Here is a 25,255-nt window from a genome sequence, read left to right as displayed (position 1 = left end):
CCAAAGGCAGTGGGGGCCAGCAGGTATTGCCAGAAACAGTTTATTTATACAAGGACGAACATCGGTGACATCTTACAAAATACTGAACCGAGACCCAGAGCGAGCGTGAGCGGGGGGTGGGACGGACAGCAACCGAGGGGGACACACGGGGGGACACACGGGGGTAGAGGGGACACCAGCCCAAAGCAAGCCGGGCACACTGCTGGGGGGCCGGCACCCCCTTCCCCCCCATCCCGGGGGTGTTTCTCCTTCCCGGGATGGGGCTCTGGGACCTACCACCACCACCACACACGGGGTGTCCCCAACACTGGGGACACCCACACTGGGGTCCTCACAGTGACACCCCTCCCTTCCTCACCCTAAACCGGGGTTCTTTCCCCCCCACCCAGGGTTAGGAGAGGTGACCAAGGACACGCTCATCCCTCTGTCCTAATTTGGGGACCCCCCCAAATTCCCGTCACCCCCAAAATAACCCACGATGTGCTGTCCCTGTCCCCGCCCCTCCACCCCCCCATTAAAAAAATACTATTAAATAATCCATCTGTAATAAAATTATATCCCTTTTTAGGGGGGTGGTTGGGTAGTTTTCTCTCTTTTAAAGCTAAAATCGCTCCGAGGCCCCTCTGGCTGGTGATAAAACTGGAAAATTAAGTGGTTTTTTCTCTTTTTTTTGTGTCTCTTTTTTTTTTTTTCCTCCTCTAAGAACAAATTTGATCCCAATGAAGGGGTGACAAAGGGATGGGGGGGGGGGGGGACACACAGAGCTCGTCCCTTTGTCTTGTGTCCCTGTCCCAAACGGGGAGGCGGAGGGGAAAAAAAAACCCAAGAAAATTAAGAAAACCCAAAATTAAGGGAAATTAAGGCATTAAAAAAAATAATTAAAGGCACAAATATTTCCCATCGCCTCCCCTGGGGGTGGGGTTGGAGGAGCAGGGGGGGAACAAATGCCAGAGCTGAGGAGGGAACAAAGGAGGGGACACACACACAAAAAATAGAAGGGGAATTAAGGAAAAATCCCTAAAAAAAAGAGAGAGGAGAGCCGGGGGGGTCCGGGCAGCGACGGGGGGGACCCGACGGACACGGTGGGGACACAGGGTGCTGGTGGAACCGCTGCTGCACAAGAGACACAACCGCAAACACCGCGGGGGAGCCGGGGGGGGGCACTGGACAGGTAGGGGGGATTTTTTTTGTGGTTTTCTCCTCTTTTTAATAGAAAAAGAAAATATTTTCCTCTTTTTTCTGGTTTTCCTTCCGGTTTCTGCCTTTTTTTTTTTTGTCTTTTTTTTTGTCTTTTTTTTTCTTTTTTTGGTCTTTTTTTTTTAAGTGCTTTTTTTTCCCCTTTTACTGTGATTTTTTTTTCTCTCTCTGTGTGTGTGTGTGTGTGTGTGAGTTTTTTCATCTCTTCTGGGTGTTTCTTGGTTTTTTCGGAGGCGGGAACGATGTGGGTGGGTCAGAGCGTAGGCTCAGCCTCCATCGGCTCCTCCACTGGTCTGGGAAGGGGAGGGACACGCCAAGGTGGAGGACACGTGTGTTTCACACACCCCACACCCTCCCCGGACACACATGTCTGTCACTCCCTCCAGGACACACCTGCTTCATGCACAGCCCCAGGGACACGTGTCCTGCCTGAACACACACATGTGGCTCCATGCACAGCCCATGGGACACACATGTCCCAGAACACACATGTGACTCCGTGAGCATCCCAGGGGAACATACATTCCCTCCCCCCGAGGACACATGTGGCTCCATGCACAGCCCAGGGGACACACGTATCCAAGAGGACACGTGGCTTCTTGCACACCCCCAGGGACACGTGTGTCCCCCAAGAACACACATGGCTCCATGCACAGCCCATGGGACACACATGTCCAAGAGGCCACAGGTGGCTTCTTGCATGCCCCTAGGGGAACATGCAGCCCCCCCCAATGACACACATGGCTCCATGCACACCCCAGGGGGCACCTGTGACTCCATATAGAGCCCTGGGGACATGCACACCCACAGGGACACGTGTCCCCCAAGGACACACATGGATCCATGCACACCTCCAAGGGAACATGCAGCCTCCCCCATGACACAATGTGGCGCCTTGCACATCCCAGGGACATGTGTCCCTCCCCACAATGACACATGTGGCTCCATGTGTCCACCTCAGGGACACATGTCTCCCCTGAACACACACACATACGTGGCTCCACACCCACCCCAGTGACGTGTGTCTCCCCTGAACACACACATGTGCCTCCATCACACCCCAGGAACATGTGTCCCTCCCCACAATGACACATGTGGCTCCATGTACCCCGCCAGGGACATGTGTCCCCCAAAGACACACACGGATCCATGCAAATCTCCAAGGGAACATGCAGCCCCCCCGACACAATGTGGCTCCATGCCCACCCCAGTGACACACGTGTCCCACCCCATGACCCATGTGCCTGCACACCCAGCGGGGTCCCCAGGGGCCATACCTGGGCTGGGGGTCTCCCCTGGCCTGCTCGGCGCCCACCGAGAGCAGGGCCATGGCCGTCACCGTCTCGGCCTCCTCAGCCTCCCTGTGCTGGGCCTCCAGCAAGGACCGGCCCACGGCTGCCGCGAAACGCCGCACGGACCCCCAGTGCTTGCCTGCCGGGGGCAGCGTGACAGGGGACACCCGGGCTGGGACAGGTCAGGGGACCCCCAGGGACCCCATGGCTGAGACAGACCCAGGGAACAAGGACCACATGGCTGAGACAGGCTCAGGGGACCTCCAGGGCTGCAATGGAGACTGGGGCTGCTGGGGACTCCCAAGAACCCCAGGGCTGAGACAGATGCAGGAGACCCCCGGGACCCCATGGCTGAGGTGGAGCTGGGGGACCCCCACGGCAGGGACAGACCTGGGGGACCCCCAGGACTGGAACAAACCCAGGGGACCCATGAGACCCCAACAGCTGAGATAGACCCAGGGGACCCCTGAGACTCCCACAGCAAGGACAGACTCAGAGGACTCCCAGGAACCCCATGCTGGGACAGATCCTGGGCACCCACAAGACCCCCATGTCAGGGAGAGCCCTAGGGACCCTTCTCGGTCCTCCCTCAAAAGAGAGACAGTCCTCAGGATCCCAGTGGCAGCACTGGAGACCCTCCAGCTCCTTCCACAGCAAGGACAAACCCAGGGCCCCCCCACTGGGGTCCCCCAGTGACTCTTTTGTGCCCCCCCCAAGATAGAATCAGCCCTGGGGACCCCCCAGAGGACCCCATCAGGGTCTGCCCCTGCTCCCCGTTCTCACTCTGGATCTCGATGACCTTCTCCAGTGTGGCCACCGCATTCACATTTGGCTTCTGCTGCAGCAGGGATGGATCCAGGGGCTCCAGCTGGGGAGAGGGGACACACATCAGTCCCCCAAAACTGCCACCAGCACCCCCAAACCCCCCTCAGAGAGAGCAGGGATGGAACCACAGCCCCTCACCAACCCACAGAGGGAAACTGAGGCACGACATGGGGTGGGCACCTCAATACACCCTGCCCCCAGGTGGGGTCCTCAGTGATTGAGGGGGTCCCCACCGTACCTCCAGGCCGAGCAGGGCAGAGACACAAGCCTCGGAGGCGTCGCAGATGGCTGTCAGGTCATGGCCTCCCTCCAGCGCCAGCACCACCCGGCCCCCTGCCAGCATCATCAGCTGCTTCGTCAGGTGTCCAAAACCTGGGGGCACCGGGAAGGGGGGGTGAGGGGTGGCTGAGCCGGGGTCCCCAGCCTGGGACGCCCCCGGACCCCACTCACACTTGGCGGTGACAGAGTAGCCACCGAGCGGGGACAGGTGGCCCTCGACGGCGTCGAAGCCAGCGGAGACCAGCACCAGGTCTGGGGAGAACTCCTTGGCGATGGGCATCACCACCGTCCTGGGGGGCACAGGGTCAGCCAGGGGCAAGGGGACCCCCCCCAGGGCTGTGGGGAGCCCCTCAAAGTGCAAGGATCCTTCCCAGGGTACAGAGAACTCCCAGGACACAGGGATCCTCTAGGGTTTGGGAACCCCCTGCAGGACACAGGGATCCCCTCTAGGGAGTGAGGAACCCCCCCAGGAGTGCAGAGACCCTCCCCAAGGTGTAGGGGAACCCCCAGGGTGCAGGGTCCTCCCCCAGGACATGGCGATCCTCTGGGAGGACCACCCCAAGGGTACAGAGAACCTCCCCCAGGACATGGGGATCCCCCTGGGTTGTAGGGACCCCTCCCCAAGGGCACAGGGATGCTCTCAGGATGCAGGGACCTCCCCCAGGGGCATGAGGACCCCCTCAGAACTCCCTGGGGTGCAAGGACCCCTCCTCAAGGGCATGGTGACACACCCCTCCCAGGATGCAGAAACCCCTCAAGGGCACAGGGACCTTCCTCCACAGGGACACCTCCCCAAGGATGCAGGAACCCCCCCAAGGGCATAAAGACCCCCCCAGGACACACAGACCCCACTAAAGGGGCGCAGGAACCCTCTCCCCAAGACGTGGAGACCCCCCTAAGGGCACAAGAACCCCCCCAAGGGCGCAGGGACCTTCCTCAGGGTACAGACCCCCCCCCCAAGGACATGGAGACCCTCTCATCTGGACCCAGCAACTCCCCTTGAGCCCAGGGATCCCCCCAAAGGCTCAGGCGCCCTCCCAGACCCCCACCTGAAGGCGGTCAGATACTCCACGTCCCCGATCGGGGGGTCCACGCCGCCAGTCCAGGCGATGTTGATGTTGTAGCCCACTCCCAGCCCACTGCCCACCTGGGACACAGCCACAGGTGACCCCCTGTGCCACATCCAGGGCTAGGGGGATACAGGGCGACCCCCACCCCTCCCCCAAGCCCCCCATACCTCCTCAGGGGCCCCACTGCCCGGGAAGAAGTTGCCGTCGTCGTAGCGGTGCAAGGAGATGTAGAGCACGTGCGGGTCACTGTAGAAGGCCTGCTGGGTCCCATTCCCATGGTGGATGTCCTGGGGGGGCACCCGTGATGTCAGGGACCCCTCTGTCCACCCATGGGGTCCCCAACACCCGTGGGGGGGTCCCCCTGCCCCCCCTACCCAGTCCACGATGAGGATCCTGCCCACGCTGAGCCGCTGCTGCAGCAGCTTGGCCGAGATTGCCACAGAGTTGAAGAAGCAGAAGCCCCTGGGGACAAAAGAGGATGAGAGACAGGGGACATTCAGTGGTGGGGTGACCCCCAGGACACTGTGGGGTCCCCTCCCTGGGTGGGGGTCCCAGCGCTGTCCCCACACTCACATGGCTGTGGACTCCTCGGCGTGGTGGCCCGGGGGGCGGATGACCGCAAAGCCGTTCTGTGAGGACAGAGAGAGGGATGTGTGTAGGAAAGACAGGGACACATGTGGGACACAGGGACAATGGAACATGCATGGGACACAGGGAGATGTGTGGGACAGAGAGGAACACACAAGGCCATCCACTGAAGAGTTGGACTCGATGATCCTTGTAATTCCTTCCAACTCAGAATATTCTGCGACTGCGATGCTGAGAAGTGGTTTAAGGACACAAAGGGGCGTGTAGTGTGGCGACAGAGGGACACACGTGGGGTGGGGACACAGAGGAAGGTGTGGGACACAAAGGGACGTGTGTGGGACACAAAGGGACGTGTGTGGGACACAAAGGGACGTGTGGTGCGGGGACACAAAGGGACACATGGGACAGAGGAACAGGTGGTGTGGGGACACACAGGGACAAGTGGCGTGGGGACAGAGGGATGTGTGGGACAGAGGCACTTGTGGGACACAGAACGACACATGTGGGACAGAGGAACAGGAGTGGTGAGGGGAGAGGGACACGTGTGACACAGGGAGGGACACATGCAAGAAGGCAGCACATCTGCACACGAGCTGGCACAAGGAGCCCTGCACTCAGGGGAGTGTGCAAGAGAACAGCACATGCGTGCTCAGCCTTGCACAAGGACCATCTCGCCCCAGGGGAGTGTGCAAGAAGGCAACACACGCACACGAGTGTGCACAGGGACTGTCACACCTCAGATGAGTGCGTGACGCAACACACACACACACGGAGGAGTGTGCACAGGGACTGTCACACCCCAAGTGAGTGTGCAAGGAGCACACACGTGCACATGAGTGTCACAGCCCAGGTGAGTGTGCAAGACCACACACACAAGCTTGCACAAGGACTGTCACACCTCAGTTGAGTGTGCACAGGGACTGTCACAGCCCAGGTGAGTGTGCAAGGAGCATACATACACACGAGTACGTACAAGGACTGTCACATCTCAGATGACCGTGAAGGCAGCGCACACACACACATACAGGAGTGTGCACAGGGACTATCACACCCCAGGTGAGTGTGCAAGGCAACACACATGCACACGAGTGTGCACAGGGACTGTCACAGCCCAGGTAAGTGTGCAAGACCACGCTCACCTTGAGCTCGCCTGCAGCCACCTTGAAGGCCAGCTCGAGCAGGCAGCCCACGGCCGTGCGCACCGCGCTCGATGAGTGCAGCTCATTCCACACCGTGTCACTGTCCACCTGGGGGGGGGACACTGGGGGTCAGCGGGGCCAGCCCACCCCGGAGACCCCCCCCCGCACCCCCAGACTCACCCCGATTCCCCCGCATGGCAGCACTGCGTATGTCTTCTGCGTGATGGGACCTGAGGGGTGGAGCGGTGTGGTGGGGACAGCGGGTATAGGGGTATCCCAGGGGATAGAGGCACCCCTGGGCACCCCAAAGGATTGGGAACTGGAGGGGACAGGGATATCCCATGGGATAGGGGCACCCCTGGGCACCCCAAAGGACTGGGAACCCCATGGGACAGAGGGATCTCATGGGACTAGGGGATCCCATGGCAATGAGGAATCCCACGGGCAGTCCAAAGAATTAGAAATCCCCGGGGACAGGAGCATTCCATGGGATAGAGGGACCCCTGAGAACCCCAAAGGATTGGGAACCCCAGAGGATGGGAAGATCCCATGGGACAGGGGGACCCCTGGGCACTCCAAAGGATTGGGAACCCCAGGGAACAGAGGGATCTCATGGGACTGGGGGATCCCATGGCACTGAGGAATCCCATGGGCAGCCCAAAGCATTAGGAACCCCAGGGGACAGGAGAATTCCATGGGTTAGTGGGACCTCTGAGCACCCCAAACAATGGGGAACCCCAGAGGACAGAGGGATCCCATGGGATAGGGGGACTCCTGGGGATCCTATGGGACAGGGGGACCTCTGAGCACCCCAAATGATTGGGAACCCCATAGGACAGGGGGATCCCATGGGATACGGGGACCTCTGAGCTCCCCAGAAGGACTGAAAACCCCAGGGAACAAGAGAAACCCATAGGATGAGGGGAACTCCAGCCACTCCAAAGGATTGGGAACCCCAAGGGACAGAAGAATCCCATGGGACTGGGGACTCCTGGGACACCTAAGGGTTGGGGCATCCCATGGCATAAGGACACCCCAGAGGACACGGGCTCTCCTGGACATCTAAAGGGACAGGGCACCCCAGGGAACAGATCCAAAGGAATAGGGGGTACAGGGTGACCCCAGCTCCAAAAGAGGGGGGTCCCAGGCATCCAGGGCCCCCCCAACACCCACCCAGCAGCTTCTTGCTGTCCAGTTTCTGACGGTTGAGGGGGCTGGTGCCATAGAGCAGTGCATGATGCTCTGAGTGCACTGTCTGGATCTCCTCCAGCGTCGCCTTCCTGCCCCGGATCCGCTGGCAAAGGGGGCACAGGGGTGAGCCCCCCTCTCCCCAAGTCAACCCCAGCTCCCCCCCAGGACACGGGGTGCTCCCCTCACCTCACACTTTCCAAGCAGGCCGGTCTCCTGGAGCCGGGACCAGATGCTCTGGATGCGGCCGGCGTGCTCCGGGTGGATTGTGGTGTTCCCGCAGGTGCACTGGTGCTTCAGCATGAACGTGTCGTACACCACACCTGTGCCAGCAGCACACCTGGCACTGGACCCTGGCACCCCCCCAGGGCTGGGGCACTGAGGGACATGGGCACCCCAGGGGATGGAGGGATCCCATGGGATTGGGGGTCCCCTGGGCACCCCGGGGGACTGGGAACCCCAGGGAACGGGGGGAATCTGTGGAATAGGAGGACCCCTGAGCACCCTGAGCAACTGGGAATCCCAAGGGACAGGGAATCTGTGGAACAGAAGGACTCCTGGGCACGCCAAGGGATTGGGCAACCCAGGGGACAGGGGAAGCCCATGGAATACGGGAACCCTGGGCACCCCAAGGGATTGGGAACCCCAGGCGACAGGAGGAATCTGTGGAATAGGGGAACCCTGGGCACCCCAAGGGATTGGGCAACCCAGGGGACAGGGAGAATCTGTGGAATAGGAGGACCCCTAGGCACTCTGAGCAATTAGGAATCCCAAGGGACAGGGAATCTGTAGAACAGGGAAACCCTGGGCACCCGAAGGGATTGGGAACCCCAAAGGGCAGAGGGAACCTATGGAATAAGGGGGATCCCATAGGATATGGGGGCCCTTGGGCACCCTGAGCAATTGGGAACCCCAAGGGACAGGGGGAATCTGTGGAATAGGAGGATCCCTGGGCAACCCAAGGGAATAGGAACCCCAAGGGACAGGGAAAGCCCACGGGTACCCCAAGCAATTGGGAACCCCAGAACAGGAGGATTCCATGGGATATAGGGACACCTGGGCACCCTGAGGTATTAGGAACCCCAGGGGACAGGGAGAATCCCAGACACCTTGAGGGATGGGAAACCATCTGGGAGAGGGGCCCATGGCACACAGGCACCCCGAAGGGTGGGGAACATCCCCATCCCCTGGGGATAGGGGGACCCCAAACACCCTGAGAGACTGGGAACCCCATTGGACAGGGTCACCCCCAACCGCATCAAGGAATGGGACACTTGGGGTAGGGGTCTACCAAGGGATGGGGCACCCATGGGACACAGGGCCAGGGGGATCCCATGGGACAGGTGACACCTCATGGGACAGGAGCACCCTGAGGGTTGTGGGACCCCAAGGGACAGAGGGACCTCAGGGGACAGAGGGACCCCGCCCCCCGTTGCCCCTGTACCTGTGGTGAAGAGGTGCTTGGGGGGCCCCTCGGGCACAGGGGGCTTGACGCTGGCGGGGGACGACTGGGTGCGGGCGAGGGCCGGGTGGGACAGTGCCAGGACCCCCAGGGGGGGTGTGGGGTAAAGTTGCAGTGGTGCCTCGGGGTACACCTGGGGGAGGACACCCAACATGACCCCTCATCAGCCCCCATGGCCAAGGGGGGGGATGGGGGATGAGTCATGGCAGGGAACGGGGGGGGGGGTCATGGTGCAGGGGTGGCAGGGACGGGGGGGATGCAGAGGGGGGGATGAGTCACCGACCCTTCCGAGTCATCACTGCGGCATCACCCCAAAAATGGGGGGAGGACACACAGCTGGGTGCAGAGTGGGGGCAAGGGATGCACAGGATGCTTGTATATGGGGGAATTAAGGAGTCTGGGGGAATTTGGGCCCCCCCAAAATCTCACCTGCTTGTAGGTGATGCCCAGCTCGGTGACGTCGGGGTACCCGGCGCCCTCAGCTTCATCCCCGCTGTCCCCTGTCCCCTGGCAGCCCTTGGGGTCCTGCAGCTGCTCCGGGGGGTCCCCAGCCTCCGGGGAGATGAGGGTGAGGGGGGGGCCGAGGGGGGGTCCAGGGGGTCCCCCCTCGCCTGGGGGGGGTGATTGCTGCTCCGTCAGCTCCTCCTCCGTCTCCTCAGGGTGGGTGGGGGGCTGCCGTGCCAGCTCCCCCCCCTTGGGGAGCAGCTGGGAGGCATGGGGGTGTTAGTGATCCCCCTGCACCCCTATACCCCATCTGCCTGAACCCCGTGCCCAACCCACAGTCACCCCCTGCCCCAAAGCAATTCCATACCCACCCCATGGTCCCCTCGGAACCCACCCCATATGCAGCCCATGCCCATGCTCACCCTATGCCCCATTCCCACCCCACATGCACCCCACGCCCATCCCGTGCCCCAAAGCCACTCCATTCCCATCTCACAACCACCCTATGCCCCACCCCACTCCCCCCAGCCCCACTCCCACCCCCACCCAGTCCTTCCCCAGTTTCCCCCCAGTTCCCCCTCCTTTGCCTCAGTTTCCCCTGCTTGCAACCTCACCCCCCCCAGCTGTATCTGGGGGGTTAGTGGGGTGTCAGGGTGCCCCACAGCTACCCAACATCCCACCCCATGCCCCATTCCCATCCCACATACACCCCATGCTCACCCCATGCCCTCCCAGCGCCACTCCCATGCTCAACCTGTGCCCACCCACACCCATCCCACGCCTTATTCCCCACACCACATACTCCCCATGCCCACCCCACACCCATCTCATGCTCCATTCCCCACACCACACACACCCCATGCCTAACCCACACCCATCCCATGCCCCACACCACTTACACCCCACACCCCATTCCTATTCCACATACACCCCATTCCCACCCCACACCCATCCCATACCCATTCCCCACACCACACACACCCCATTCCCACCCCACCGCCAGCCCCACTCACACCCCATACCCACCCCATGCCCACCCCCAGTCCCAGGGCTGCCCCCGGCCCACCTTGCCCAGCTGGACCTGCTGCTTGTCGAGGAAGTGGTGCTGGAGGGGGCCGTGGGGCAGGGCCTGGGGGCTCTGGGGCAGCGGGGACGACTGGGTGCGGCTCAGGGGCCGGTGTCGAGGCAGTTTGTTCCCACGGGGACCCCCCCCGCGCTCCCCCGTCACCAGCGGGGACTGGCCGTGCAGGGGCACTGGGGGGCACCGGGTCAGTGGGGCACCCGACACCCCCCGGGCCCCCCAGTGCAGCTGGGGGTGAGGGTGGGGGGCTGTAGGCAGGGGAAACTGGGGCGGGACTGGGGGGGAACTGGGGAAGGACTTGCAGGGGAAAGTGGGGAAGGACTGGGAGGAAAGTGGAGCACAGAGGGCGAACTGGGGAAGGACCAGTGCAAGATCAGGGCAGGACAGGGAAGAAATTGTAGAAGGACTGGAGAAGAACTGGAGAAGGACTGAGAGAAAACTCAGGGGAAAGTGGGGCAGGACTGGGTGGGGGACTATGGAAGGACTGGGAGAAAACTGAGGCAAGACTAGGGATAAACTGGGGAAGGACTGGGGGCGGAAACCAGGGCAGGACTGGGAGAAAACTGGGGAAGGAACTGGGGAAGGACTGGAGGAAAATTGAGGGGGAACTGAGGAAGGAGTGAGGGGAAACTAGGGTGAGACTGGGGGGCAGTGGGGCCTCACCAGCGATGAGGGTGCTCTGCTGCCGCGCCTGCTCCAACAGCAGAACATGCTGCAACAGGGACGGGGGACCGGCCGGGGGGTCCCCGTCCAGGGCCACCCCCAGCAGGCACCCCGGGATTGAGGACGTGCTCAGGAACTTCCCGGTGAGGGTGGCCCCGGGGCGCAGGGGGGGCACCCCCGGGCGCTCGCCCTCAGCCTGCGGTGACAGCTTGGGGGATGCCTGAGGGGACATGGGTGGCAGTGGGGGGATCCCCACACTGCCCCCTGGAGTGCCACCCCCGTGGGGTCCCCACATAGTCCCCATGGGTCCCCCCATAGGAGGGTATCAGGTCCCCATGCCACCCCCTGTTGTGTTCCCACATCCCTCCCCGCAGGATTCCTGATCCTAATGTGGTCCCTATGCCATCCTCTTTGGGGTCCCCCCCCAGTCTCTATGGACCAGTGCCAGGTCCCCATGGGGACCCCCACATCCCCTCTATGGGGTGCCAGGTCCCCGTGCCACCCACCGTGTGATCCCCATGTCCCCAGGGAGTCCCCACATCCCCCCCATGGGGTGCCAGGTCCCTGTGCCACCCCCCACGGAGTCCTCATGTCCCCATGCCCTCAGAGCATCCCCACATCCCCTCCATGGGGTTCCAGGTCCCTGTGTGACCACTCCATGGGGTCCCCACGCCTCCCATGCCCCCAAAGGGTCCCTGTGCCCCCCACTCACGGGGAGGTGGGTGCTGGTGACAGTGACAGTGGCCTGCAGCCCCAGGGACAGGTTGGGCAGCGACGGGGACGTGTAGAGGCTGAGCTGGGCCCCATCCAGGGCCAGGGCACAGGGCTGGGGTAGGAGCTGCTGCGGCACCACACGGCACGACACGCCATCAGCACACGTGCCAGGGCACAGCACGTCATCAGCACATGTGTAGGGGGCAGGTCATGCCATCGGCATGCATGTGCCAAGGTAAAACTCGCCATAAGCATGTGTGAGCCAGGGCACACCAGTGACACATTATCTGCACGTGTGTGCCAGCACATGCCACTGACACCGGCCACGCTCACAGCACACCTGAACACGTGTGCACCTTAAACATACAGTATGCACTTGAGCACACATGTGCACCCTGAGCACACCCACAGCACATGCCTGCACATACATGTGCACCCTGAGCACACCTCCAACACACACCTGCACACAAATGTGCACCCTGAGAACACCCCCAGCACACACCTGAGCACACGTGTGCACCCTGAGCACACGTGTGCACCCTGAGCACACTCACAGCACATGCCTGCACACACATGTGCCCCCTGAGCATACCTCCAGCACATACCTGGTTACACACGTGTACCGTGAACATGCACACACTGGCTGCACACACTTAAGCACATGTGTGCACGCAAACATGCTGGCTGCACACACTTGAACATGTGTGCACCCTGAGCACACCCCCAGCACGCACCTGAACATACACGTGCCCCCTGAACATGGACACACTGGCTCCGCACACTTGAGCACACATGTGTACCCACACATGCTGGCTGCACACACCTGCACACACACGTACACCCTGAGCACCCCCCTAGCACCCCCCTGCACACACACGTACACCCTGAGCACACTTCCAGCACACACCGGAATGTACATGTATACCCTGAGCACACCCCCAGCACACACCTGCGCAGACGTGTGCCCCCTGAGCCCATCTCCAACACACACCCGAATATACATGTACACCTTGAGCACACCCCCAGCACACACCTGCACACACGAGTGCCCCTCCCTCCCCTCAGGCTGTACCTCGGTGTGGATGTTGGGGACGGAGGCGGCCAGGCCGTTGTGGGCACCGTGGGAGCTGTTGGGGGAGCTGGGCCCCGACCCGGGGGCACTGCTGCACACCGAGGACACTGCAGCACATGTGTGTGTCACACACAGGGATGGGGACACCGGGACCCCCACCCACCTCAGGGACAGGGCGGTGCAAGGGCACCAGCACACCTGTGCACACGTGTGGCACCACCGCAAAGGTACGTGCATGGATTAGTGTGTGCATGAACACACGTGCACTCGTTTTGCAGAGGAACACACATAGAGAAGCACACACGTGCACAAACACGTGCAGATGTGCACACTCACATTACAAATGCACGTGTGCACATGTGCTGCACAAGCACACACGTTAAAAACCTCCCACAGGAACCAGCCTACGTGCGTGCACGTGTTCCACAAGCGCATGCAGCAGCAGTATGTGTACTCCTGTTGCACAAGCACAGGGGTCATGTGTACACTCACACTGCAAACACGTGCCCAAGCACATGTGCTGCACAAGCAGGTGCGTACGGACATGCATTCACGTTGCACAAGTGTGTCCGCAATCATGCGTGTGCACACGTGTTGCACAAGCACACGTGTGAAAAAACTCACACAACAACAAGCACGTGTGCACCAGCATGTGCACGTTCCACACACATGCAGCAGCACGGTGCCCTCCTGTCGCACAAGCACACACGTGCACAAGTGTGTGCGCGGATGCGCACTCCTGTTGCACAAGCATTTACCTTGGGGGTGATGAGTGTTGCTCAAGCACATGTGAAAAATCTCCCACAGGAACAAGCGCATGTGTGTGCACATGTTCCACAAGCGTGTGCAGCAGCAGTGCATGCACTCTTGTTGCACAAGCATACGTGCGATGTGCACACTCATGCTGCAAACACGTGCACGAGCACACACGTTGCACAAGCACGCGTGTAGATGTGCAGCATCAGTGTGTCCCCACGTTGCACACAGATGTGCAGAAACACACACATGCACAAGTGCGTGTGCAGACACGCACACTCCTTCTGGACAGCGAGTGTCTAAGCACACACGTGCACACGTGTCCAGCAGTACACGTGTCCCACAGTCCTGTGCAGCCACAAGGACGGGGACGTGGGTCCCTCCCGGGCGCTCTGGGGAACCACCGGGTGACCTGGGGAAAGTGAGGCAGGTGGCGTGTCCCCACCCATGACCTCCCGCGTGGCCCATGCCGTCACACCCGCCCCCGGGGGACGCACCGGTGATCTCGACGTGGCGCTTGCGGAAGGCGCTGAGCACGGAGCCGTCACGACGCCGCAGGAGAGGGCTGCTCCGCCGCTCCGCCACCTTCTGCTTCAGCCGCGACCGCACCTTCAGGTTGGGCTCAGAGGCTGGGGGGACCCCAAAACATGTCACCCCAAAACGTGTCACCTCCCCTGGAGGTGTGTCATGCCCTCCCCGCCCACCGGCACCCACCAGTTTTCCGGAGAGGAAAGTCATCCCGGCCGTCGTAGGTGCCGAGGAGGGGGAGCTTGTAGGATGGAGGGGTCCCCGGGCTGCCTGTCTGCGGGGGGGAACTCTGGTCCAACGAGGTGTGGTGAGCCCTGGGCAGGGAGGGGAAGGCGGCAGAGATCCCGCTAGGACGCCTGGGTCCCCCCCCCGAGGTGGTTTGGGGGGGTCCTGTGGGGCTGGGGGGGCACCTACCAACATTTGGGGTGCTGGGGGAGGGAATGGTTTGGGGGGCTGGGGCCTGGCTCCTTCGTCTTGCTGAGCAGGAACTCCTGGAGCTTCAGCTTCACCTCAGTGCTGGCGATGGCACCTAGGGGGCACAGGGGGGGGTCAGAGGGGCAGTATATCCCCTCTACAGCCCCGAGATGCCCCCAGCACCCTCAGTCCCACTGCCCCCTCTGAGCACATTGCCCTCAGTGCCCCCAACCCACCCCAGAGCCCCTCATCCCACCTCAGACTCCATTGTCCCCAGACCCCCTGACTCCCCCAGTCCCAATTGCAACCAGTCCCTGCCAGAGCCCCCAGCCCTCCCAGGGTCCACTGCCTTCCCTTCCCCCCAAACCAGCCCCCAGTACCCCAACCCCAGATGCCCCCAGCCTCCATTTCCCATGGTCCTCCTCGATGCCCCCAGCCCCATTGCTCCCCTTCCCCCCACAGCCCCCCATGTCCCCACTGCCCCCAGCTTCTCAACTGCTACCTGTCCCCCCTGAGATGTGCCCAGTCCCATTGCCTCCACCTAGAGCCCGCTGCCCTACCAGTTCCTCCACCCACTCCCCGGCCCCCCATCACTACCAGCTCCCCACAGATGTCCTCAGCTCCACTTCCCCCCCAGATCCTGCTGCCTCCCATTCTCCCAAATCCACCCCACAGCCCACAACACCCCCCACCCTCAACTGACACCATTCCCCCCCATCCCACTGCCCCCTCTGAGCACATTGCCCCCAGTGCCTCCAACCCACCCCCAGCCCCGATTGCTACCAGCCCCCTCCCCAGCCCCCCGATGTTCCCTCGCTCACTGTCACGGCCCCTGTCCTTGGGTCGCAGGCTCTGGAGCTGCTCCAGGCGCTGTTGCTCCAGCTCCTGCCGCTCCCGCTGCTGCTGCTGCTCCAGCTCCTGCTGCCGGCGGGCGGCCAGGGCCTCCTGCTGCTGCTGTAGGGTAGAGGGACATGGCGGGACAGGGATGGGACCCCTGGAGCACGGCCACACCGGGGGGATGCACTGCCCTACCTCCTCTGCCCCACCTGGCTCCGGTACCCCAGGATAACACCCCACAGCTCCAGCACCCCAAGGAACATGATGGCCCCATGGCTCTGGCACTCCAAACCCCCTCAGTGGCTCCATCACCCCCAATCGCCCCCCACGAGCTCCATCACCCCAGATTACAGACACCCCACAGCTTCATTCCCCCAACCTCCCTCTCAACAGCTCCATCACCCCATAGAGGTGATACCCCACAGTTCCCTCACCCCCAATAGCTCCATCACCCCCAGCAACCCTCCCAGCAGTTCCATCACCCCAGATAAATGGTATCCCACAGCTCCATTCCCCCCCCCGATCTCCCCCAACAGTTCCATCACCCCACAGAGGTGATCCCCTGCAGTTCCATCATCCCCAGTAGCTCCATCACCCCAGTATCCTCCCCTGTGGCTTCATCGCCCCCAGTCTCACCTCCAACTCCACCACTCCCAATATCCCTCCAATAGCTCCATCATCTCAGATAGGTGATACCTCTTACCTCCATCACTCCCAATATCCCTCCAACAGCTCCATTGCTCCTTATCTCCATCACCCCCAGTATCACCCCCCTGGTTCCATCACCCCCACTATCATCTCCAACACCTCCACCACCCCAAATCAGTGATACCCCGTATTTCCATCACACCAATCTCCCTCCCAACCACTCCATCACCCTCCAACCGCTCCATCACCCCCACTATCCCCCTTCCCACAGCTCCAGCACCTCAGACAGGCGACACCCTGTATCTCCATCACCCCCAGCATCCACCCCATGGCTCCATCATCCTCAGTCACCTCCTAAGAGCTCCATCACCCTCGATCAGTGATCCCCCACATCTCCATTCCCCCAACCTCTCTCCAACAGCTGCATCACTCCCAGTATCCCCCCAACAGCTGCATTATCCAAGATTAGTGATCCCCCAAATCTCCATTCCCCCAACCTCCCTCCCAAGAGCTCCATCACCCCCCCATTGCTCCATCAGTCCCAGTATCCCCCCTCCAATAGCTCCATCACCCTCCATATACCTCCCCATGGCTCCACAACCCCCAGTATCTCCCCCAACAGCTCCATTCCCCCAATCCACCCCCCAAGGCTCCCCCCCATCACACCTTGAGGTGTTTCTGGAGCTGGACCTGGTGCTGGCGCGTGAGGTGCTCGTGCTGCTTCTGGAACTCGGCGAAGAGCAGCTGCTTCTGGAGCTGCTGCTGCTGCTTCAGGGCCACCAGCTCCCGCTGCAGCTGCTGCTCCCGTGCTGCCGCCAGTCCCGCGTCCAACCCTGTAGCCTCCGGCCCCGCCGCCTCCAGCCCCGGCCCCTCCAGCCCCGGCCCCTCTGGCCCTGCGAGGCCACACCGGGTTACGGGGGGGGGGGTGGGATGGGATGGGGGTGGCTTGAGGAAGGGGTTCCAGGGGTATGGTGGGGACTTGTTTAAGGGGCAGTTTTAGGGTGTCCCAGGGATGTGGGGGAGACACAAGAGTGGCTTGGGGGTGTCCCAGGAATGATAGGTGGGCTGGGACTTTGTTAAGGGGCAGTTTTGGGGTGTCCCAGGGATCGGGGAAGGGAATTAGGGGCAGTTTGGGAGCATCAGTGAGAGGGGAAAAAGCTGGGGGCATTTTGGGGATGTCCTAAGGATGGGGGGGAGCTGGGATCAGTTTTGGAGTGCGCCAGGGATGGAGAGAGGAAATGGGAGTGGCTTTGGGGTGTCCCGGGTATGATGGGAGGGGGGCGCTGGGGGTGTACCGGGAATGATGGGAGGGATAAGACTTGTTTAAGGGGCAGTTTTGGAGTGCCCCAGTGGTGGAGAGGGAACTGAGAGTGGTTTGGGAGTGTCCCAGGGATGATGGGGGGCAGCTGGAACTTCAAGGTATAATATAGGGGTGTTCGAGAGATGAGGGTGTCAACCCAGTGCAGTTTTGGAGTGTCCCAGTGATGGAGAGGGTAGCTGGGAGCAGTTTGGGGGTGTCCTGGGGATGAGGGGAGGTGTTAGGGGCAGTTTGGGGGTGTACCAGGGATGGGGGAAGAGGCTGGGCATTCCCAGAGATGGGGGGACAGGAGGGGACAGCTCAGGGGCACCTGGGGGGTTGCCGCGGGGGGGTCAGTGATCAGCCCCTCCTGTGAAGCTCCTGGGGGTCTCCCCCCAGCTTCCAACCCACTGGATAAGCCCGGGATTCCCCCCTTCTCCCCCCCAGAAAAAACCACATGGAGGTCCCCCTAGTCCAAGTTCCTGCATTTGCAACACAGAACAACCAACCCAGAGGGGAACCGGGAGGGGGTGGGGGAGGGAGGGGAGGGCAAGACTGAGCCCCCCCATCCCCAAACATCCCTCTTAAACTCCCCAGCGATCACCGAGGGGCACAGACATCCCCCCCTCACCTCCATCAGCAAAGGACATGGGGAGGGGACTCAGCGTCCAGGCCACCCCCGCCTCGAGCCCTCCCCCTCCCCACGCAAACAGGAAGGCGGGGGCGGGGGGCACGCGCTGAATGTTAATGCGGCCCCCCCCTCCCCTCCCCGCAGCCCCCTCAACCTGGCGCGGCCGCACGTCGGGCACTGACGTGCGCCTGGACGGACCCACGGACGTCACCGTGTGCAGGGGTGGGGCACCCCCAGCCCCCCCCCCCCCGCTCTGACAGACCCCTCCGGGGCATGCCAGCCCCCCCCCGAGGACAGCCAGCCCCCCAAAACCTGCCAGTGCACAGTACCCTGCTGCACCCCTCCATTGCCAACCAGGTCCCCCAAATATCAGCCCCCCTGATAGGCAGTATCCCCCCCAAGCTAACCAGCCCCCCAACTAGGCAGTACCCCTCCCCCCAAGCTAACCAGCCCCCCAAGCCAGGTAGCTTGTCCCCTTCAAACTAACCAGCCCCGCCAGTGCCAACCATTCCCCCCACAAACCAACTAGCCCCACCTCCCCAGTGCCAACCACCCCTTCCCAGTATGAGCCAGCCTCCCAAACCAGGCAGCACGCCCCCCCAAACTAACCAGCCCCCCATGTACCAGACAATCCCCCCAGTGCCAACCAGACCCCCGCTGGTATGAGGCAAGCCCTAAGACAGGCAGTACCCCCCCAAAATGACCAGTCCCTTCAGTGCCAACCAGCCCCCCAACACACGAAGCAGCACCCCCAGTTTCAACTGGCCCTCCTTCCCCAGCACTAACCAGTCTCCCCCAGTATGAGCCAGCCTCCCAAGCCAAGCAGCATCCCCCAAGATAACCAGTCCCTCCCAGTGCCAACCAGTCCCCCAATATACCAACCAGTCCCCCGAGCCCCCCATCTCAACCAGTCCCCCCAGTATGAGCCACACCCCCAAGTCAGGCAGTATTCCCCCAAACTAACCAGTAACCCCAGTGCCAACCAGCCCCCCCAGTATCAACCAGCCCCAGTATCAACCAGCTCCAGCTCCTCACTAACCAACCAGTCCCCCCATATGAGCCAGTCTCCCAAACCAGGCAGCAACCTAACTGAGGGGCAGTTGAGGGGCAGCCCCTCAACCTAACCAGCACCCCCAGACACCAACCAGCCCCCCCAGTCAGTGCCAGCCCCCCCTTGACATGCAAGAGGGGAACCCCCAGCCCCCCCTCCCCACCCCAAGTCACATCTCAGGGGGGAGATATTTTTGGGGGTGCATTGGGGTACTCCTGCAGCCCCCCAGACCTGACACATCCCAGTTTGGGGGGTAATCAAAGGCCCCCGGTGGATGTTGGGGTGCAATGGGGGGGGTGGAGGTCAGCACCCAGCCCTTTCAGGGGGGAGGGGAGGGGGCAGCACCCGAGGGGGCTAAAAATAGCCCCCAGAGGAGCCAACCCGACACTTTGGAGTCAGTGGTGGCTCTGGGCTGGCACCGGGCTGGGGCCACCACCCCACTCTGTGAGGGGACCCTCACCCTGTGCCCCCCCACCCCCACGGACAGGGGTTGCTTGCACAGTTGTGCACACGTGTAGCTCTCCCCCGACACACCTGTGCACACCTTTACACACTCATGCAAAAAGAGCAGCTCTCCTCCTTGCACACCTACACAAGGGGAGCAGCTCTCCTCTCCCTTGTACACCTGAACACTCTCATGCAAGGAAAGCAGCTCTACCCCTTGCACAGCTGAACACTCAGGTGCAGCTCTCCCCTGACACACTCGTGTCAAAAGAGAAGCTCTCCCCTTGCACAGCTGTGCACGCTCCTGCAAGGAAAGCAGCTCTCCCCCTTGCGCACCCCCCACCATGCTACATTCACACCTCACTGGGGGGGCATGACCAGCTTTTGCGGGGGGATGTCACCGGATTTTGAGAGGGGATGTCACAGGGTTTTGGGGGAAGAGTCACAGGGTTTTGAGGGGGGGTGTCACAGGGTTTTGGGGGCACAGGGAACCAGGCTCTCCCACTCACCTGGGGTGTGCAGCAGGGTGCAGGGCAGGAGCTCCAGGGGGGGCTCACGGCCAGACACCCCCTCTGCGGAGAGAGACCTGTGTTCCCCCCCGAATGGGACCACAGAGGGGCTGAGGGGCACACGCACCCCCAAATCTACCCCTCCATCACTCTCAGCAGGGGGACACAGAGAGATAGGGGTCACAGAGCATCCCTTGGAGTTTGGGGTGATTGGAGAGGATGTGGCTCCCCCCTCTCATTCTAGGCAGGGTAGGGCTGAGGGGCCCCCCCTTGCTCACAGCCCCCTCCATGCCCCCCTCCATCCAGGCTATTCTCTCTGACTCCTGGAAATAGCTGGTGCACGGGAGGAGCGGGCTATAAATAGGGAATTGTGCCGGGGGGGTGTGTCACAGCAGATCTTGTGGGATGGGGTGTGCTGTGCCCCCCCCAACACCCAGCTGCATCCCCAAACTGCCCCGGAGACAGGGCACAGCAGCTGCCCTGCATGGGGGGGCTGTGGGGGGCCTGGGATCCCACCACACCCCTCCCATCCTCATCCCACCCCCCTTTCCACATCCCCCTAATTGCTGGGGACATTAATCCGCATCAGCACTGCCAGGAATAAAATCTGGGATGTGCAGAGAACGATTAGCCCCGCTTTGAGAAAATGAAAGCAAACGACCCCCCCACCCTTCCTAGGACCCTGTGACTCCCCCCAACAAGACCCCTCCAGGGAGACAGGGGTGCAGGGGGGTGCAGATGTCGACTCAGCACATTTCCCATGGGATTAGTGTCCCAAAGCAGCTCCACGGGGACAAATCAGAGCAGAGGGTGAAAACGGGCTGAGGTGTGGAGACCCCCTTTTGGGAACGGTGACCCCCCCTCAGCGCCCCAGTCGTGCGTAACCCCCCCGGTAGCCGCCACGTTTATTTACCAGCATGTTAATCCCAAGCCAAGACTTTTAATAGCTGGGATATTTCTGGGACACCCCCTGCCCCCCCCCATCGTCCCCCCCACAGGGTGCTTTGGGGCTTGACGTCAGCCCGGCTATTTCTGGTGTTGCCAGCGGGCAGGAGGCCGCGGGAATGGGCCCTCCTGGCTCCTGGACCCCCTTCCTGGCTCCTGGACTCCTTTTCTGGTGGCCAGACCCCCATTACAGCTCCTAGACCCCCTTTCTGGCTCCCCATGGAGCCCCATCCAGAGGTGGTGGCATATCTGGGGGATGGGGGGGGCCCTCAAGGAGATGGAGAGTAATAGTGGGGACCTCCAGGCATGACGGGAGAGATGGAGGGGAGGGGGGGGGGGCTGCACCCGGGGATGGTACTGGCACCCACAGGACCCCCCCCCCAGTTTTGGGATGAGCATGGGAAAAGGGTGCAATTGGAGAGCCCTGGGGGGCACAAAGCCCCCCCAAGCTCAGGGGTGGGCTCTGCCACATCCCCGTGATTGACCTAGCTCAGCTGAGACTTGCCCAACTCATCACAGCAGCCAGAGAGTCACAGCATCTCTGTGGGGGCCCCAAACCCCCCTTCCAGAGGCAAATCCAAAGCCACAGCCAGGAGGGGACCCCGAGCAAAGTGCCCCGGGGATGGCAGAGGCGGGCAGGCCATGTCCCCATGCCACCGTGTCCCCGTGCCAGCCTCGTGCCAGGCACGGTCGGGCGACGCTCCAGCCCTGCGGCTGCTCCAAAAATACCAGCTGGTGGCAACCAGGGTGGTTTGGGGGCAGAGAGGATACACGTATCCCCATCCCCAACCGGTGGCGAGTCCATCCAGGGGACACGGGGGCTCCTCCACGTCCCTTGTGCCTCAGTTTCCCCTTCAGAGCCCACGGGGGTCGGTGGTGCCGGGTGTCCCCATCCGGGAAGGGGGAGAGGACACCCCCCCCTCCCCCGCCCAGATGTCGCCGGAGTTCCCACCGGGATAATTACAGGGCGGTTCTGCCGGGGAGCCAGCGGGAGCCGGGACAGCGCGGGCACAGCCCTCATGGTCACCACAGCTGTCCCCACGCGTGGCACCGCAGGGACTCCGCGCAAAGAGCCACGCGTAGGCCGTGCCACGGCGGTGACAGGAGCCATGCCTCAGCTTCCCCTGGGGGTGGGAAATGCCGGAGGTCTGGGAAAACCAGGAAGGGGGATACCTGGCATGGCCTGGGATACCCAGGGGAGGGGGGCGGCTGGCAGAACCCCCATCCCCCCCCTCGCCCTGGTGTCTGGCACGGTGACACCCCCATGGCAGCGGGCACAGACGTGCCGTGGTGGGTGGGACACTGCCACAGCACCCTGTGGGACCCCAACACCCTGTGGCTGTCATGGCGAGGGGCTTTGGGGCCACAGTGCAGACACGACAATGTGCAGGGGGGACGCAGCTGTGACCGGTGCCTGGCAGAGGGGAACACCCCCATCCCGGGGTCCCCAGGGCTCACCTGTGTCGCTCTGGGGGTCCATGGTGGGCGGCGGGTGCCAGGGGGGTGTGGAGAGGCACGTGTCCGGCGAGCCCGTCAGTGCCACCCGGGGCACCACGGCTGTGCCTGCGCCACCTGGGAGCCCTGCGGGACCAAGAGCCCTGTCAGCACCCGGGAACCCCCAAAATCCCCCCCAGCACCAAGTGAGAGGGGGGCTGGAGCCAGCACTGAGCCCCCCTCCAGCCCCTGAACACCCGCCAGAGGCAGGATGTGGCCCCGCTCTGCTCTGCTGCCCCCAGGGATGGGGGGACCTGTGGGCACCCCCAGAAGGGACCTGGGGGGGCAGAGGGGACTTGGGGGGGGCTGAGGGGGCTTTGGGAGAGTTGGTAGCATTACAAAAAGCTCTGCAGGAAAAGAAGAGGGAGCACAAAGGGGGAGCCCAGAGGGATGGCAGAGAAGTACCCCCCCCCGGTACCACCCCAAAAGGACTCGGGTGGGACCCCCATAAGGACATGGGTGGAGGGAACACACACACTCACTTGTGGCTGCCCCCCACACCACAAGGCCCCCGGTGCTGCCGCCCCCCCAAAACCGAGGCATTGCCCCGAGATGGGAGTCGGAGGGTGCCACGCATAGGAGACACGCGGCGGGACGGACCCCACGGAGGGGAGGGAGGGACAGGACACGCAGGCTGCCGGCAGCCCCGAGCCCGGCGCGGTGCAGCGGGGCCCCCCCGGCCCCCCTGCTGCAAACGGGCCGCGCTGCGGAGCTGCGAGCTGCCGCCGCGCTGGCGCACGGGCCCCCCGACATCGCAGGATCCCCCCGTTACACAGACCACCCCACTCCATTGCACAGAGCAAAGCCCATCGCACCGGGACTCCACAACCCACACCGACCTCTTCCCGAACCGCACCGGGGCTCGTCATTACAGGGCCCTGCCGAACCGCACCAGGACCCCCCAACAGCACCGGGACCCCCAACATTGCAGAGCCCTCCCGAACTGCGCAGAGACCCCTCTAGACTGCAGGGCCCCACCACTGCGTGGGCCCCCTCTCCTCCGAACCATGCCGGGACCCCGTAAGGCATAGGACCCCCCGACTTGCACTGGGGTCCCCCATTGCAGCCTCCGCACCGAACCGCAGCGGGATCCCATTGCAGCCTCCCGTCCATCCACACCAAGACCCCCACTGCAGTCCCCCCAAAACCACCCCACTGCAATCCCCTCCTCGCGCTGCACGGCCCCCCCCATTGCACCATCCCGACTCTCACGGGAGCGTCCCCCCCATTGCAGCCCCCCCCCAAAGCCGCGCAGGGGTCCTCCATTGCAGCCCCCCCCATCCCGCACGGCGCAAAGCCCCCCCCAACCACACAGCAGCCCCCCTTACAACCCCCCCTCCCCACTGCACACACACACCCCGCCCTAAACCGCACCGGACCCCCGATGCGCCTCCCCATTGCAGCCTCCCCACCAATGCACGGGGGGCCCCCCCGGAGGCGCACAGGAGGGACCCCGGTACCGCACCCCCTCGCGCTCCGCCGCGGCCCCCCCCAGGCGCGGTGCCCCCCTTCCCGTGCCCCCCGGGCCCCCCTCGTACCTGGGGTCCCCCCGGTGCCGCCCGGCGCGCGCCCCGCCGCGCCCCCCCCTCCTCCTCCATCTTCGCCGCGCGGCCCCGCCCGCCCCGACAACAACATTCGGTGACGTCACTCGCGGGTCACGTGACGGCGCCCGTGCGCTAAAAATAGACCCCCGCGCAAAGGGGGGGCGGGACCCTCCCCTTGAGGACGCGGGGCTTAAAGTGGGGCGGGGCTTAAGGAGGCTCTTAAAGGGGCCGCGGGGTGGGTGAGTGTGGGACTATGTCGTTGAGCGATGGCACAGGAGTGAGTGGGCGTGTGTGGATAAGTGTGCAACAGTACACGTGTGAGAGCGAGCGTGCAGTCGCACACGTGTGTGTGTAAATGAGTATACAATGGCACGTAAGTGTGAGCGTGCAACGGCATATGGATGTACGAATGTGAATGAGTGTGCAATGACACACACGTGTGTGTGTGCAAAGGCACGTGCCCAAATGTGTGTGTGCAATAGAACAGGTGGGTATGAGAGAGAATGGGTGGGTATGACACGACTGAAATGGCACACATGTGTGTGTGTGCAATGGCACACGAGCAAGTGTGAGTGTGCAAATACATGTGCCCGAGTGTGCGTGTGCAATGGCACACGTGTGTGAGTGTGCAATGGTATGTGAGTGTGTGGGAGTGAGCAAGGGCACACACGGCCTCTGTACCTCTGTGCAGCTGCTCGTCAGCCTATCGTATGTGTGGACGCGTTCACACGTGAGTGCACATGGGCCTGGCGTGTCCTCACACACGAGTGCAAGAGACACACAGATACACACGAGCAGGACACGCGTACAGACACACCCACAGACACGCGTGCAAGAAACACATACTCATTTTCTTACAAATTACAATCCCAAATATGAATTCGAATGCCAACTACAATACCTGTTCTCATTAAGAGTCCTCTTCTCTGTTAAGCCCTTCACCCATCCTGATTTTAAGTCAGAGATGCAAACCAGGTGCTCCTGCTCCCAGAACCTTTATACCTTCTGAGATTTGGCTCCTCCCTTTCCCCCGGGGCCTCACGGGAAGGGAGGTGGGCACGGTCAGGGGTATATTAACCCCAGCCTTTGCTCAGGGAGTTCATTCAGCAGCCGGGCTTTAATGAGGTGAGAGCTCTCCCTTTC

The 25,255-nt window shown here is 62.4% G+C and overlaps 1 protein-coding gene across 6 annotated transcripts; it reads right to left on the bottom strand.

The window, feature by feature from the left end:
* Positions 1–24: 24 nt before the first annotated feature.
* On the bottom strand, positions 25–24,180 carry HDAC5 (histone deacetylase 5). Of its 6 annotated transcripts, none has more exons than XM_051803634.1 (27): positions 24,107–24,180; positions 22,533–22,655; positions 20,130–20,192; positions 16,864–17,090; positions 15,534–15,666; positions 14,713–14,827; positions 14,485–14,612; positions 14,268–14,399; positions 13,015–13,121; positions 11,941–12,069; positions 11,229–11,448; positions 10,551–10,738; positions 9,470–9,745; positions 9,023–9,173; positions 7,768–7,901; positions 7,564–7,684; positions 6,571–6,620; positions 6,391–6,498; positions 5,237–5,292; positions 5,038–5,125; positions 4,831–4,950; positions 4,643–4,740; positions 3,765–3,883; positions 3,553–3,686; positions 3,273–3,357; positions 2,475–2,628; positions 25–1,490 (listed from the first exon to the last, which is right to left on the bottom strand). In XM_051803634.1, exons 2-27 carry the CDS (start codon positions 22,552–22,554, stop codon positions 1,451–1,453), a joined length of 3,198 nt encoding a protein of 1,065 aa, XP_051659594.1. In that variant the 5' UTR covers positions 22,555–22,655; positions 24,107–24,180; the 3' UTR covers positions 25–1,450. The 6 variants fall into 6 exon arrangements, with proteins under 6 accessions (XP_051659594.1, XP_051659595.1, XP_051659596.1 ...); XM_051803635.1 differs by having other exon boundaries at positions 11,941–12,066; XM_051803636.1 differs by having other exon boundaries at positions 15,534–15,663.
* Between the last annotated feature and the right edge of the window lie 1,075 nt (positions 24,181–25,255).

This window comes from Manacus candei, unplaced genomic scaffold (assembly GCF_025592945.1).
Source record: "Manacus candei isolate 608988 ecotype Guabito, Panama unplaced genomic scaffold, ASM2559294v1 h1tg000058l, whole genome shotgun sequence".
Classification (NCBI taxonomy): Eukaryota; Metazoa; Chordata; class Aves; order Passeriformes; family Pipridae; genus Manacus; species Manacus candei.
Note: the sequence above shows the minus strand (reverse complement) of the source record. Positions and strands in the feature narration are given on the sequence as shown.

Bases quoted from the DNA above. Each gene is read 5' to 3' on its own strand.
- HDAC5 (XM_051803634.1), bottom strand. From the start codon at position 22,554: ATGGACCCCCAGAGCGACACAG. The intron at 14,400-14,484 runs GTGGGTGCCGGT...GGGTCCCCCCAG, and splicing joins CTTTCCTCTCCGGAAAACTG to CCTCTGAGCCCAACCTGAAG. The intron at 1,491-2,474 runs GTATGGCCCCTG...TCCCCTTCCCAG, and splicing joins AGGGGAGACCCCCAGCCCAG to ACCAGTGGAGGAGCCGATGG.